The sequence below is a fragment of the Mastacembelus armatus genome, chromosome 13, assembly GCF_900324485.2.
Source record: "Mastacembelus armatus chromosome 13, fMasArm1.2, whole genome shotgun sequence".
Taxonomy (NCBI): Eukaryota; Metazoa; Chordata; class Actinopteri; order Synbranchiformes; family Mastacembelidae; genus Mastacembelus; species Mastacembelus armatus.
The window spans coordinates 20,255,246-20,270,556 of NC_046645.1; the positions used below are offsets into that span (position 1 = coordinate 20,255,246).

At 39.9% G+C, this 15,311-nt stretch overlaps 1 protein-coding gene across 11 annotated transcripts in view; it reads left to right on the forward strand.

The window, feature by feature from the left end:
• Nucleotides 1–15,311, forward strand: part of frya (furry homolog a (Drosophila)) — a 47,953-nt gene that overhangs the window by 28,467 nt on the left and 4,175 nt on the right. For 6 of the 11 annotated variants that reach the window (XM_026320570.2, XM_026320520.2, XM_026320544.2 and 3 more), the window contains exons 27-54: nucleotides 44–204; nucleotides 941–1,051; nucleotides 1,573–1,727; nucleotides 2,763–2,865; nucleotides 2,953–3,124; nucleotides 3,495–3,751; nucleotides 3,844–3,990; nucleotides 4,086–4,254; nucleotides 4,525–4,615; nucleotides 4,707–4,789; nucleotides 5,278–5,428; nucleotides 5,562–5,665; nucleotides 6,030–6,215; nucleotides 7,041–7,236; nucleotides 7,687–7,808; nucleotides 7,920–8,107; nucleotides 8,366–8,460; nucleotides 8,559–9,136; nucleotides 9,333–9,430; nucleotides 9,505–9,675; nucleotides 9,800–9,940; nucleotides 10,470–10,649; nucleotides 11,414–11,578; nucleotides 11,901–11,975; nucleotides 12,065–12,235; nucleotides 12,501–12,509; nucleotides 13,961–14,161; nucleotides 14,403–14,546. In XM_026320570.2, the coding sequence (XP_026176355.1) occupies nucleotides 44–204; nucleotides 941–1,051; nucleotides 1,573–1,727; nucleotides 2,763–2,865; nucleotides 2,953–3,124; nucleotides 3,495–3,751; nucleotides 3,844–3,990; nucleotides 4,086–4,254; nucleotides 4,525–4,615; nucleotides 4,707–4,789; nucleotides 5,278–5,428; nucleotides 5,562–5,665; nucleotides 6,030–6,215; nucleotides 7,041–7,236; nucleotides 7,687–7,808; nucleotides 7,920–8,107; nucleotides 8,366–8,460; nucleotides 8,559–9,136; nucleotides 9,333–9,430; nucleotides 9,505–9,675; nucleotides 9,800–9,940; nucleotides 10,470–10,649; nucleotides 11,414–11,578; nucleotides 11,901–11,975; nucleotides 12,065–12,235; nucleotides 12,501–12,509; nucleotides 13,961–14,161; nucleotides 14,403–14,546 (4,424 nt within the window). Of the gene's footprint in view, nucleotides 1–43; nucleotides 205–940; nucleotides 1,052–1,572; nucleotides 1,728–2,762; nucleotides 2,866–2,952; nucleotides 3,125–3,494; nucleotides 3,752–3,843; nucleotides 3,991–4,085; nucleotides 4,255–4,524; nucleotides 4,616–4,706; nucleotides 4,790–5,277; nucleotides 5,429–5,561; nucleotides 5,666–6,029; nucleotides 6,216–7,040; nucleotides 7,237–7,686; nucleotides 7,809–7,919; nucleotides 8,108–8,365; nucleotides 8,461–8,558; nucleotides 9,137–9,332; nucleotides 9,431–9,504; nucleotides 9,676–9,799; nucleotides 9,941–10,469; nucleotides 10,650–11,413; nucleotides 11,579–11,900; nucleotides 11,976–12,064; nucleotides 12,236–12,500; nucleotides 12,510–13,960; nucleotides 14,162–14,402; nucleotides 15,223–15,311 lie in introns of all 11 variants that reach the window. The other 5 variants (XM_026320529.2, XM_026320595.2, XR_003296435.1 and 2 more) reach the window with 4 other exon arrangements.

Here is a 15,311-nt window from a genome sequence, read left to right on the forward strand (position 1 = left end):
CAGTGAGCAAACCTATAACACACTTACTGGTCTACCTCCACAGTGCACCACAGACGCTTTTTGTTTCCGCAGCAGAGCCTGCGGCATCACCTCTTCATCCTGTTTAGTCAGTGGGCTGGCCCTTTCAGCATCATGTTCACCCCATTGGACCGCTACAGTAACAGGAATCACCAGATCACAAGATATCAATATTGTGCTCTAAAGGTAATCATATGTTCTGCAACCTATTGAGGCCTGCACACACTTCTATATATTAATTTGAGCCCTTAATGCTTTTTAATGGTCTGTCTTTACAAAGTTTAGTTTGAGAGAAATTGCAGAATAAATCATACTTGTGATGCATAAAAGATAATGAGGGAGGTCTGCAGGGCTTACAAATTCAATTTGTGAGTGCCACTTATTTGTGAAACAGATTGTTGCCACCTTTTTGCAAGTTGCATGTAAGCTATACTCATAAATCACTTTTGTGAATCAGCCCTTTGAATCAACGGGTGGTGCTGCATTCAAGAAGATCCTCCCCTCCTCCTTCTGCTAGCCAAGATATTTCTGTAAATGTAATTCTGTTGTTTGGTATGCACTCGTCTCCACCCACAAGACAAATACAAACTTGAGTACGCTCTCTCCTGAACTGCCGTGTGTGAGAAAGAGAACCATCCAGAAAATCAACAACATTTTGTGCCACTGCTATATTTAGGTCTTAAGAAATTACACGCATTGAATATGGTTGAAAGCTATGATAGTATTAGTCCTTTGTTATATTAAATGACTACACTGGTGCTAAATGTGTAATGATTTTGCGATGATTTGACAAATCTTCTGGGGGTGGATGAGTATCACTGTAAGACAAAAAGACAAAATAGAACTACAAAAAAAGTTTGCATTGTTAACAAACAACACGTTTTCAGTTGTGAGTTTTGTTGACTGATGTTTGTTCTTCCAGGCCATGTCTGCTGTGCTGTGCTGTGGGCCTGTGTTTGATAATGTTGGCCTTTCTCCAGATGGATACCTCTATAAGTGGCTAGATAATATACTAGCTTGCCAGGATCAGCGGGTATGTAGCCAGTAGTTTACCACTGTGGTGCATTTAAACAAAGAATTGACCCAGAAAGCCCCTGTGATAGCTTGCTGAGGGCTGTTTTGTAAAAGCTCAACACTAGACCTTACCAGCTACTTAACATTATGTTGCAGAAGTAGTGGCAGATAGTAAGGGGAGAATGGTTTCAAATTTTCTCTGATATTTTTTTTTTGAGTGTATTAGTGAGTGAGTGAGTGTACTATGATATAAAACACCTCCATCTTTATTTTACACATTTTTCACTGGCAATAGACTTATACTGTAGCACTCATGCTTTAATTGCACGGTTTGTGGAAAAGCACCGGCTGAACAGAAAGCTGACAAAAAGTATTATTCAAGTGACAGAAATAAAGCTACTGGAATCTTTGTAGTCCAAATTTTCAAATGTTTGCAATTACTCACAGCCTCAGATAATCGCTAATGTAAAGTCTAGAATACAGTGTATCCTTTAAAACAAAATCCTAGAGAGTGACTTTTGGTACCTTGTCCTACCTCAGGTCCATCAGCTTGGCTGTGAAGTTGTCATCCTGCTTCTGGAGCTCAATCCCGACCAGGTTAACCTTTTTAACTGGGCTGTGGATCGCTGCTACACAGGCTCCTACCAGCTCGCCTCAGGCTGCTTCAAAGCCATCGCTACCGTCTGTGGCAGCAGGTACCAAATTTCACAATGTCTATACCAACTGTTCAGTTAGTTAAGATCAGCCATGTATGGCTGTATCTAGCAGGGACACTACATGTTCTTATCTATAATTTCTTTTTGTGGAGCCTGTGTTGTGCCATCGTATGCTCATATAGGGCATATGTTACTTTTATGGGGTACATTTAATTAGCAGTTAGGTAAAAGTTGTAATTATGGCCTCATTAGAGAACAAGCAGACAAAAATATCTGGGAAAAGTGACTATATCTTTTTTTTAAAAGTTTTTAAGGGTAAGAAAACAGCAGTATGGCAGCTACTGCCACCATCTGTTTGGTCACAGATATAACAGGCATGTCTATAAAGCATAGCGTTCCCCATATACACTACAACAGAAAGCCGGTTGTTTCAGATTTACGCACTCTGGAGGCTGTTTTGGAAAAGCTCCATATTAGGGAGGTAAAATCACCATTTTAGTCTGGACAGAAAGCCAAAATGGAGAGAGAATATATGGACGTACTGAGATTATGGTAGACATGGTCTTAGAAACATTAGCCCTAATGTCATGTGGAGTACATTAATTTCTTGACCCTCTAAGCAATAGGCATTTTTTGGAATTTCTGCCTCAAAAAACCCAAATTCTACTAGTAATAACTCCACAGTTGGAAGGTGAAAATGAACCTTGGGCTTTATGGATGGGAAACATCTGGTGTCATTTTGAAGTACAATTAGTCTTTTTATGTCCGTGTCAGAGTGAGATTTGAAAAACTTCAACAAATATTCAAATTTTTGCTTCTGCTTATCAAAGTTCTAAATTAGAGAGTGACCCTTATAAAATGAGTCAACACTAAAAATTATAAATTGCAGTGTAAATGCAAAAGTATAAAAGCAATGCAATGCCATCAATATTAGTCATGTGACCAGTCTGTGGCCATGACAGGTTGCATTTTAAGAACAGACGCTGCCTGGTCCCAGTAGCAGGGCTGTTAGGCTGGAAATGGGATAATGCTAACAATATTTCATAGTTATTTTTTTCTGCCTGTCTTTATTAGCAGAAACTGCCCTAATGATATAGTAACACTGCTGAATCTAGTGCTCTTCAAGGCATCAGACACCAATAGAGAAATCTATGAGATCTCAATGCAGCTAATGCAGGTGAGTAATAAACAACTTTGTTGTGCTTCTGTGTACTTTTATGTGGTTGTAGAATAACTGACACTTTTCCCTCCTTTCTGCGAACAGATTCTTGAAGCCAGGTTGTTTGTATACTCCAAGAGAATTGCAGAGCAGAAGTCAAACAGTATCCTGCACGGCACACATGGCCCACTGCCACCTCTGTACAGTGTCTCCCTGCCTCAGCTCTCCAGCCAGCTGGCCAGGATGTACCCTGAACTCACGCTTCCTCTATTCTCAGGTAGCTGTTTGTGCCATATGTGTGTTGTGTGTGTGGCCAAAGGAGGGTTAGCCATGGTATTTCAGCCTGCTGTAATAGTCTCACAAACTTATCATCTTCTCTTGGTTTCCCACTAAATACTGCTCACTCATCTTCCAAAGAAGCATTGCTGTCCCACTACATAGACACTTATTTTACACAGACACTCCCACTGACCACAGAAACACAGAGCTTAACTTCACTTTGGGACTCCCCCATTTTAAGTTGAACTCATATGTGGATCAGGATTAAAATTGGCAGCATGCGTTTGATTTCCCTGTAGAATATAAACACCACAGTGCTCACTAATTTAATTTTGATGTTAATATTGCCCTCCTTCTGCTTATTCCAGAGGTTAGCCAGAGGTTCCCGACCACACACCCCAATGGGAGGCAGATCATGTTAGCCTACCTCCTTCCGTGGCTTGGTAACATTGAGCTGGTGGATAGTGGCCTCCTGCTCCCAGTCTTCACACCTTGCACCTCAGAATATGGTGCTTCAAGCCGGACGACTAGCGCAGGTTCAACACACCAACTGAAGGGCACTGGCTGGGGCTCCTTACAAGCCACGTCTATGGTTCTAAATAACCTCATGTTCATGACAGCCAAGGTAAAGTCTGTTGGGGAAATGTTATGAAACAGGGCATGTGCAATCAAAAGTTAAGGCAATTAACAGGACAACTTTTTAATCCTTCCGGGCAGTATGGAGATGACCTACCTGGAGCAGAGATGGAAAATGCATGGAATGCTTTAGTCGGCAATGAGAAGTGGACCAATAATCTGAGAACTACACTACAGTTTCTCATCAGTTTATGTGGCGTCAGCAGTGACACCACCCTCCTGCCATATGTAAGATATATTATTAAGGCCTGCGGAAAAATGTTCTGTAGCTATTTTTTTGCCCTTCCTTTTTCTCATGTATAATCTGTGATTTATTTGTTTAGATCAAGAAGGTGGTGATCTATATGTGCCGGAATAACACCATACAAACCATGGAGGAGTTGATATTTGAGTTACAACAAACAGATCCAGTCAACCCTGTGGTGCAGCACTGTGATAGCCCTCCCTTTTATCGCTTCACTGCCACAAACAAGGCCTCCACAGCAGTTTCAGGTACTTTTTTTTAACTACAGTGTCTCTCACTGAATAGAATCAACTAAAGTTGGTGATTTTTAATGGGAAAATCAGGCAATCAGGAAATCCCAAATGCTCCAGTGGAACCACTAAGCAGCCAGACAAACCACAGGAAACAAATGGAAAAAAATCCCTGTGTCGAATATAAAGCAGTGATGGTGTTAAAGATGATGCTCATTTGAGTTTACTTGTACATAGTCTAAGGCATGTCAAACTGAAGTATTTGCTTCTTTTTCTGTTAATTTCTAGGTACTACATCAAGTAGCAATACTGTTGTGGCAGGCCAAGAGAGCTTTTCTGACACAGATGATATCAAGACTGTGAAGGAGAGTGAGGAGAGGTACAATAAACAAAGAAATATTTAAACTTGTCATCTGATCAAATACAGCACTACCAAGAACCATCACAGTATTTTCTTTTTCTGACTTCAGGGTTAGCCACATTATGCGAGCACACAACCGCCTGGAATCATGCTACAGTAACAGCTCAGGAGGCTCTTATGATGATGATAAGAGTAAGTGTATTTCTGTACCTTACATCCTATGAAACCCTATGAACTTGGCTTGTCATGGTCTGGTTAAAGTGGAATAAACAGGCTGGGTTGGAGAGAAAGATGGAGATCTGCATGGTGTCACTGATAATGTATGAGCTGTCCAGAGTGGCCTTTAAAAGGTTTTTGTGAGAACTGGCACTGAAATAAAAGTGGTCAAGCCCAGGACTTCTGCACTGCTGCCAGTAACCCCAAAACAGGTCGGAATTAGTCCTGCAGACTATTGTGGGTGAGAATAACTTGACAATGGAAGAAATCTTGAAATACCCTTTTGACAACTACACTCTGTATAATGCTGAAAGTAGTGTTTAAATATATCTTTCATCTGTGTTATTTGCCCACATGCTAATCATGCCCTGCTATGAAGAATCCATAAATTTACACTTTCTGATCGGGGTTTGTCAGATGTGTGGAGTAGGATACATGTAAACAGTATATTTGTAACCATTTAGGTGAACCTCTGCCCCCCTATGCTGATTGGCTGATGGTTGTTGTTGAGACCAACCACCCCCATCCTCTGCCTATGCCTCCAAATGGAGGATGTTGGGCTCCATTGGTGGACTTTTTGCCAGAGACCATCACTCCCAGAGGACCACTGCACAGGTTAGACACCTATACACATTAATGCTAAATATATACATAAGGTTATGTTTTTTAGATTAGATTTGATTTAAATCTGCCTTTAAACTTACCTGTAAGTGGCAAACTTTACACTATGTGTTTTGGTCTGTTCTAGGTCTAATATAGCGGTCATTTTTATGACAGAGATGGTGGTGGACCACAGTATAACAGAGGACTGGGCAATGCACCTACCTTTAATTCTTCATGCCCTTTTTTTGGGTGAGTTCAGGCTATCATGTTAATGTTATGTAAGACTCATCTATGTAACAACACATACATCAAATATGTGCATATTGGATGTAATACAGCATAAATCTTTTTAAACATTTAAGAGCTATGGTTGAAAAAGACTATGAAATTATAATTTCAGGTAAACCAGAAATATTAATGTCAGTCAAATCAGAAATATTTCGGTTTCTAGTGGAAATTTAACTTTAAAAAGCTGAAATCAGACACTTTCATTTACTTTAATTTTTGGATCAAGATGAATCCATGAGAAAGGAGCTTGAACAAAAAAGCTCCCCCAGAGTCTAAGAGTTTGCAGTGTGCTGTAACAGATTGACTGGTCTGATCCTTTGTTCAGGCATGGATCACTACCGTCCAGAGGTGTTTGAGCACAGCAAACGTCTTCTTCTTCACCTGCTCATCACTTTGTCGCGTAACAACAACTTCCAGGCCATAGCCTCGGTCTTATTGCAGATGCATGAGATCAACAGCACCAAGACCCTCACTTGCAAAGCAAGCCTTCAGTCAGAATACTTGCCTTCAGGTAAAAATATGGGCCTTTAGTAATACTCACCAGTGTGAGGTTTCTCAGCTACAAATGCTGTTTATTACTAAAAAGCTGAGGAGGACCTGGGTCCAGCTGTCAGAGCAGCTTGGCATTTGACACATTGCGCTTCCCTCTGGCTAAGACACACTTGAACATCAGGAAGGAATGGCTAATATTTCTTGCAGAGGATAGATAAGTTTCTTATCTGGGGAGAAAATATTTGGACAGTGTGCCAAAAGCAATACTGAGCACAGAGGACATCAAAGGTCTTGATTAAAGCATTCCATTCTGCTATTTTTATCCTCTTGCCCAAATTGGGGCCATCTGCTTGGGCCCAGATAGGCTGGTTTGGCTCCCCTGCCCCCCTTTTTCTGCAAATGTCTAGAAATTTTTCAATATCCAGAGTATACTTTATCTAATTGACCATTTGGATTCTACTTGTATACAAAAAATATTTACTAATGGATTTTATTATAATAATACCAAGCCATTCTATTTTCTTCTTCTTTTTTGCAATGTACTCTCTCCAATTATCAATTATATTTCTATATATGTAATATGTTGCAGAAAGAATAATTTTTTTAAATTAACAATTAGAGCAACATGTACTTGGCACCTCCCTGCATTCAATAGATACAAGTAGACAAAGCTAATCGGATTGAGATTCCATGTTAAAACACAGGTCATTCTTCTCCTTGCATGTTCACTTCTTGCCAAACTCCTCACATCTCTAACATTTCAGTTATGGAAATGAAATCAATAATCCTCACAAACCTCTCTAAGCTGTTTCTGACCACACACTTGTTCTTCTTCTGTATTTAGGTTTTGACTTCCTACGGGAATGCCAGTCATCTCCTGTTCCAGACTCTGGTCTGAGTTCTTCTTCTACATCATCCAGTCTGAGCCTGGGTGGAAGCAACAATAACCTTCCTGAGATCTCACAGGAGGTGAAGGAGCTGGTGGCCTCCAATAAAATCGATGAGAAGACTAACAAGCTTATTGAGTTTTTAACAACAAGGTACTGATACAGATTTGTAGTTCTCTCGTTACAATCTTTTACTAGCAAGTGCAGCCATTCAGTGAATGTAGTTTTACTTATGGGTTCAAAGTATTTTACACAATAAAATTGTTATACAGAAAAATAGTTTTTCTAAAGCAGTTAAAAATGGCCTGCTGATATGCTTTACTTTTCATATTTCTTGATGTGGATTACCACCTAGTGGTGTTGTCAGCATAGTGCAATAGATTCTGCCATCTTGCAAACCCTTGAAATATTGGGATGTTTGAGGATGTTTTATATTTTATTTGTTCAGTACACTTTAAGTACATATAATAAATCATAGGCTAAACAGACTCACAGTAACAGGAATAATTATCTAACTGTCCCATTTCTAACAATGTAGAAGTTCACAAAGACAATACACTGTGTTTTATGGGTTGTTTTGAAACTTTTTTCCTTATGTTATAGACCTTATGGACCACTCTGGTGCCATGAAGACATTTCACCAAAGAACCAAATTTCAAAAAGCACTGTGCAACTAACAAACTTTCTGCGACATGTGATATCTGTGTTGAAAGAGTCCAAGTCAGGTAACAGTACTGTATCCCCTAAACAGTGATGACACTACAGACCCCTGCCTTTACCACTTAATATTTCCCATTTTCATTTCAATTGTATACTCCCCTCTCTGTCCTTATTAGATTTCCACGTGGAGCAGCAGCTTAGTGACATAGCCCTGCAGACAGCCTTGTGTAGTTCATCGCGTCATTACGCTGGACGTTCCTTCCAAGTGTTTCGAGCCCTCCGCCAGCCCATCACCGCCCATGCTGTGTCTGACCTGCTCTCAAGGCTGGTGGAAGTTGTTGGTGAATATGGGGAAGAAGTACAGGTTAGTGTTCTGTCTATATATGTACATGAAGTGTGTGAGCATGTGGATATGAAAGTATTGTACATTAGGATTAAAGAAAGAGGTTTCATCTTTGCTGCCTCACTGCCACTGTTTAACCACTGTTTAACCACTGTTTAACCACTGTTTAACCACTGTTTAAACCTAGAACATTAGTGTGTGTCCCTCATATACCCATGTGAACACAACAATAACAATAATTCTCCACAGAACTCTAAATGTGCCTTTTCTCTGTTGCAGGGCTATGTAATGGAAGTATTACTAACACTGGAATCTGTGGTGGATAACTTGGCTGAATGTCTCAAGAACACTGATCTCATGGCTATTTTGACTAGGTTTGTGCCTTCTCTACATATATGACTCCTATTTCATGTATGTAGGCACACACACACACACACACATATGTAATTTTATTGTTTGTTTTCATTTCCAGAACCTCTTCTCCTGATTTTCTGACCAGTTTTAAGCTGCTGTCAAACAGAAAGAGTACAGGGCAGCTCAACTTTAGAGGAGATGAGAGGAACAGACATCAGAGGAGCTCTTCTGTCCCCAAGAAGTTTGGAGAAGTGGACAGGTGGTCTGATCCACCACGCAGTGCTACACTGGACCATATCCAAGCCTGTGAACAGCAACTTTTATTAGCCAAGACCCGCAGCTCATCCTCCTCGCAAGACATCAGCGATCCAACCAACATCAACCACCCCAGCAACCTGCTGGCCACCATCTTCTGGGTGGCAGTGTCACTGATGGAGTCAGACTTTGAGTTTGAGTACCAGATGTCTTTGAGACTGTTGAATAAGCTGTTGGGCCACATGTCACTAGACAAACTGGAGAACAGGGAGAAGTTGGAAAAACTGCAAAGTCAGTTGAATTGGAGCAGCTTCACTGGGCTGCAGCAGCTGCTGCTAAAAGGCTTCACCTCCATGTCCACCACTGACCTCACACTCCAGCTCTTCTGCCAACTCACGACTGTGTCACGAATGCCTGTAGTGGACACATCACAAGCCATAGGTACAATATAGGGAAAGATAGATAGCGTTTTGAAGACTGATAATATTCTTAGAGTTTACATGTAAGCTGTTGTTTTGTGCCAGTACATAAACAAACACAACATTTTTATAATAATCTACAAAAGTACATACCACATAACTCAGTGGGAATTTTCCTATGTGAAACATTGCATTCATTTGTCTGTTTCATCCACTAGGTTTTCCCTTGAATGTTCTCTGCCTGCTGCCACATCTTGTGCAGAACTTTGATGGGCCCACGCAGTTTTGTAAAGATGTTGCTGAGAGGATAGCCCAGGTTTGACTCATTTCTGCCCTCGTTTTCACTGAGATAATAGTATGTTTTAAGCTGTTGCATTTTTTTGTGTGTAGGTATGTCTTGAGGAGAAGAATGCCAAGCTCTCCAATCTTGCTCATGTCATGACTCTGTATAAAACACACTCCTACACACGAGACTGCTTCTCTTGGGTCAGTGTGGTGTGCCGATATCTTCACGAAGCCTTCTCGGATATTACCTTCAACCTGGTTATGTACATGGCTGAGGTTCGTTCCTTATCAGCTAATCATTAATTTGCTGAGCTGCTGTTAAAGGACTGTACACTATTTATTACTATTATAGCTTCTTAAACGATGTTAAATTTAGTGTAATTTAATTCTGTTGTAACAGCTCTTGGAAAAAGGTCTCCCCAGTATGCAGCAGACTCTTTTACAAATCATCTACAGCCTCCTGAGTCACATGGATCTGGCAGGAATTCAAGCCAAACCCTTCAACATGGAGGTGCTCAAGACAATTGAGAAATTTGTCCAGGTGAATTAAAACAAAACATTAACATAGAAATATGTGTCTAATACTTAATTTTTGTTAATGGTTGTTTATATTTTTAGAATGTTTCTGTAATACTTTTCACTAAGGTATGTGTGAGTGAGTATATGTCAAAATGAAAAGATTTGTATTGGATCTAGTTAGATCTGATGTAATCAGTGGAAATCTTTAGGCATTTTGGTCTGACTGAGAACCCTGTGTTCCCTGTTCCTTTTGCAAGTGTTCAAGGGAAAAAAAGAAAAAAGCTGTGTTGTGTCAGCACAGTAGACACACCCAAACTATAAACAGTCTGCCTGTCTGCTTCATGCTACATCTCTGCTTATTCTCATACTGAATCTATTTTCTCTTATCTTCCTGTAAACCATATGCCAGGACACCTCTGTCTCCAAAAATAGAACTACCATTAAAACACACAAAGGGCACTTGTGATTGTTTCTTCCTAAACACATGGTTGTGTTGTTTTTTGTCTGTGTATATGGGTTAATTGTTGTGTGTATGTCTCTGCTGACTATAGACTGTCCATTGGAGAGAGGCACTGAATATCCTGAAGCTGGTGGTTTCACGATCGGCCAGTTTGGTGCAGCCTTCATCCCCACAAAGTGATCTCTTCTATGAAGACATCAGCCGTGTCTGGGACCGCACCTCCAAGGCCCTGCCTGGGAAAACTCTGGATTTCCACTTTGACATATCTGAGGTTAGAGACTGACTTTCTTTTAAAGCATGTGTTTAAATTGGTTTTAATGTCCCTGTAGAATAAGGACAGTTTAGTATGTTTGCCACAGTTTTTTTCCTGTATTTTCCTGGGTGTGGTTCTTGTTAAGGTTGTGTAGAATCTATTAAAGCTGTTTGGAAAGAAAGCAATCCCCTTTTTCCTTAATGTATCTTTTTTTTTTACCATACCCCATTAGCTTGAAGGCTCGAAAGGTAAACACAATTAGACCAGCAGTTCAGAGCTGGAAGTGATGTCAAAGATATAGACAGAGTGGTGTACGTGTGGGAACTGAACAGGGAGGTGTTTGTGTAGTTCATGAATAGCAGGAAATGATGTCAACCTTTTGGTGCTTTCCTATGTATGTGTCTCAGTGAGTTCTAGTAGACAGCCAACAGAGTGTATATTTAAATTTGAGACGAACTGGACAAACTACTGATATGTCTTAATATACCCAGATATTTTTAGACTGTGGAAATGCAGGTTTCTTTTTTCTCAGTTGCTTCATGCATTTTGAATATCAAGTGGGATAAAAACTGTAAACACTTTATATGAAAAAATATGTATCCACTTATGAATAATTGATCATTTTATGGTCATCTTGGATTGTCGAAGTCCTGAAGAAGCCGGAGCTGCCATGGAGCCAGAGTCATGGAATGACTGAAAGGGACTTTCTCTTCTTCACATTTTCCTGGACTCATCAAAGTTTCTGTCTGCACTTGTCCATTTGCTTGTGCCTATGCTGTTAGACACCGGTGATTGGTCGACGTTTTGAGGACCTACAGCACTCTCCAGGACACGATGTGAAGAGTAGGACCACAGCAGTAACTTGCAGCACCTCTTCTACTTCCTCTGGATCTACGTCCAACAACGTCTTGGTACCAGTCAGCTGGAAGAGACCTCAGTCATCACAGGTATGCACTTCTTTTCATTCAGTACCAGTATTATTAATAATACACTAAAGACTCCATTTGATGCCTTTTTACCGTATTATTGCCCCATTTATACCCAGTGCTAAAATATGGTTTGCATCTGTATACATCTCAAAAAGGAAAAATACATGTTGACACCAGATATAAATGCATGCAGAATGCAGATCCTATCAACCAGAACTAATTTGGAGATGCTGAAAAACCCAGCATCTCCAATACAGAGTTAGTGCAAAAAGTAAGCTGGCCCTAAAATTGTGATGTAGTTTATGTGAAGTTGAACTGTTACACCGCTTTCACTCTGCAGAAAAGAACACGGGAGAAACTGGTGAATGTATTGTCTTTATGTGGACAAGAAGTGGGACTTACAAAAAATCCTTCGGTAAGATAAGACTCCGGCAAATTTTTATTATCATACATTAAAAAAAAATAGCTTTAAGTACTCTCTCATTTTCTGTATTTGTTGTATAGGTGATCTTCTCCAGTTGTGGGGAGCTAGACCTCATGGAGCACCAGCCCAGCCTGGTGGCCTCTGATGATGGCACCCGGGAAGCAGACAACACAGATGACACCACCTCAGAGCAGCAGTTCAGAGTTTTTAGAGACTTTGACTTCCTGGATGTAGAGCTTGAAGACGGAGAGGTGCGTCACATGACCTCAAAAGTTTTAAAACATTAGTTAAAAAAGTTATTTATCCTCCTTCTGATCTCCTTTCACATTTATTGGACAATATAATCAAACTTATAATGCAGTAGTGTTATCAGTAAGAAAAATATGAGTGCGATTAGCATGAAGATGCCAGAGTATTTTGCGCTGAAGAGCACTAGTGTACTGTGTTGGCTCAGGTCTGCCTGCTTTGTGTAATGGGGTTTCTTTTTTCTGCTTTTTTTCTGTCTGTGCTATCTAGGAGCTACAGGTATGTAATTTAGGCATTTTACATTTTTACTTTGTTCTTTAAATGAGTTTGTTTGCTTGCGCAGATAGTTCAGTGAATTGCCACACTGACAGCAAAAGTAGCAGATGTGTGTGCATGCCATATCATTTGCAAAACATTCTGCAATGTTCATATAGTGTCAGAAATGTTCACTCAGAGTATTGGAAACTCAGTAAGTTTAGTATTGTACTTCTGTTACAAACATCATGTAAGACTATCATTCTTATAGTGAACATCCAATAGTCATTAGTAAAACCTATGTTAACATAAGGCATTTTGTACCAGGGTCACTGTTTTTGTGCTAATTTATAATTATACCTTCAATTGATTTAAACAGTGCTTAATCATTTACCTGGTTATCATGAGAAAACAAATATTGTTTTTTTACATACAGCTCCCCTTTGATATACCATTACTGTATATCCTATATCCTTTTTCAGTACTTAATCAAGGATATTCGTGGTATAATTATCACCAGTGTTCATTTCCAACATATTGCGATTTTTCCCAGTTAGTTTTTGTAGTTAATAAAATTTTACACACAAACTTTACTAGTCCTTCAAATCTAGTCAACATGATGGGATTTTAAATGACCTGCGTTTTAATTTTAAATCTCATATGAGATGGTAGTGCCACATGGAGCCACAGTAGGAGAAGCTGTATTCATTTTCAGGTTTTTTTCATTCCGCTCACGCTGCACACATTGCTGTTTTTATGCAGTCACAACACACCCTACTTCTACTACAGAATGCTCAACACATTGGTTTCCCTTGAGTAAAGGCACATTAAACTGCTCAACCTTGCTCAAGTAGGTGCTGTCAAATAACACTGAGACCAAAATGCTGTTGTCAACAGAAGTGCAACACAAACAGTTAAAGACACAGCAGGTTAAAGAAAGATTTGTGTCCGCATTCAACTTTTCTTTCCAATCTCAAATGGAGTTATGGTTTACTTTAAAACAGCACTAATCAAAGCTTTTGCTTTGCCATCAGTGGTTGGTATCAAGCTAATCACTACAGGAAGTCTCCCTCATTTCAGCTGTTGATGTGGAGGTTTGGTGGAATGTGGAAGTTGTTTGACATCTCATGTCCAGTAGTAAAGTCACTCAGCACTTCAAACAAAAACTCACTGGATTAAAATATTTAATGTATGGCAGTGACATGTTGCTTTCAAGCACAAATCATTTTTCTGTTTCACTATCATTCAGACTACTTTGGTAGTAGTTTGAGAAAACTTTATGTCAAGTTCCAGTATTTCATCTATTCTTAGCTCAGACGGGAAAACCTCTCCTGGAGACTGCTCCCTCCCTGAACCTGCACTGCATGGTTGTGTGAATGGGTGTATGACGTTTGTGTGTGTGCACATGTGGCTGTTTTAGAGAAGGGGTATACTTTCCCTGGCATTTGGTAACTCAAGGCCATTTTCTGTTGCAGGGAGAGACTACGGACAGCTTCAACTGGGGTGTACGTAGACGCTCCATGGATAGTCTTGACCGAAATGACCTGCAGCCCCTGGAGGGAAGTCAGCTATCCAGCAGCATGCCCAGTCTCAGAAAGCTCACCCATGAAGACTCAGACGAGTCATCTGAGGAAGATTCCCTCACTGTCAGCCAGATATTATCCCAGTCACAGCTTGTAAGTTTACCTGTTTGGATGCCAATCACTGAAAGTCATAATGAAGATAAAATCACTGAAAAAATGCCTTTTGTTTCTGCCACTGCTTAGAGGCAGATTAAGAATGATTTTACAGTGTTACATTTTGCAATCCAGTGTCTTCAGCTTTCAGTGGCTCTCAATTGCCTTTATTTTTATGAAGAAAAATACAGATGTATTACTTCGAGACAGTTCCAACAAGTTTGACTTTGTCTCTTTTCAGATTGTCAGCCTCTCTCCTACAGCAGAGATCAGTAACATGGACTCTCCCTCCGTTTTTTCTGATACAATTGCAACTGATTCAGCTCCTCTGAACACCAAAAATCCTAGTTTCGAGGTCCAACTACCAGAGGACTCGAAGCAACGGGTGAATAAGGGCTTCAGAGTGTCTGAGATTCTGGGAGCTACTAATGCCTATCGCAGTTCTATACTAGAGTTCTTTACTAATTTTGCCAAATAGGTGCTGTCCTCTTGCATCATTTCTTGTGAAATGTCTTGGGTCTTATATGTGCTTTGGGTTCAGTCTATGTTAGGTATTATTTCGTATGCTGTGATTTTTCCACACTTGAGAGTAGAGCATGAGCTGGTCCTTTCTTCATAGTTGAATAATTAATACTTATTTACAGTAGTGGTGTGCTGAAGGAAAATGATCTAAAACCTGCAAGCAGGCAATCCATAATGCTTTGGGCTACAGGCTAGTTTGCACCTTACTTTAATGTTGCCAGAGATTATCATGTTGTTAATGGGTCATAGTCAGTAATTGAAAAAAATGTATCTCTTTTTTTGTGTCTATCTGTTTAAGGCAATGTGTATACCTACTGCTTCTGTGTGTGTGGCTCTAAGCAACAACTAAAAATTCTTGGCATGTGGGAATTCAAAAAAGGTTTACACATTGCCTGTCCCAAAACATGATTGTGAAGGGCCACAAAGCTGGCTGAATTAAATTGTGTATGTAATCAAATTAATTGGCACAATTTACACACTCTAAATTTACCAATTAAAAGAAAACACCCCAAGGAGTATCCATAGGGTCCCATGGCAAGGTTAGTGTATCCATTTTACCCACAAATTATCTGTTTGATAGTAAAGTGTTACAGAAGGAACCAATTTTAGTTAATAATAACTTTTACTG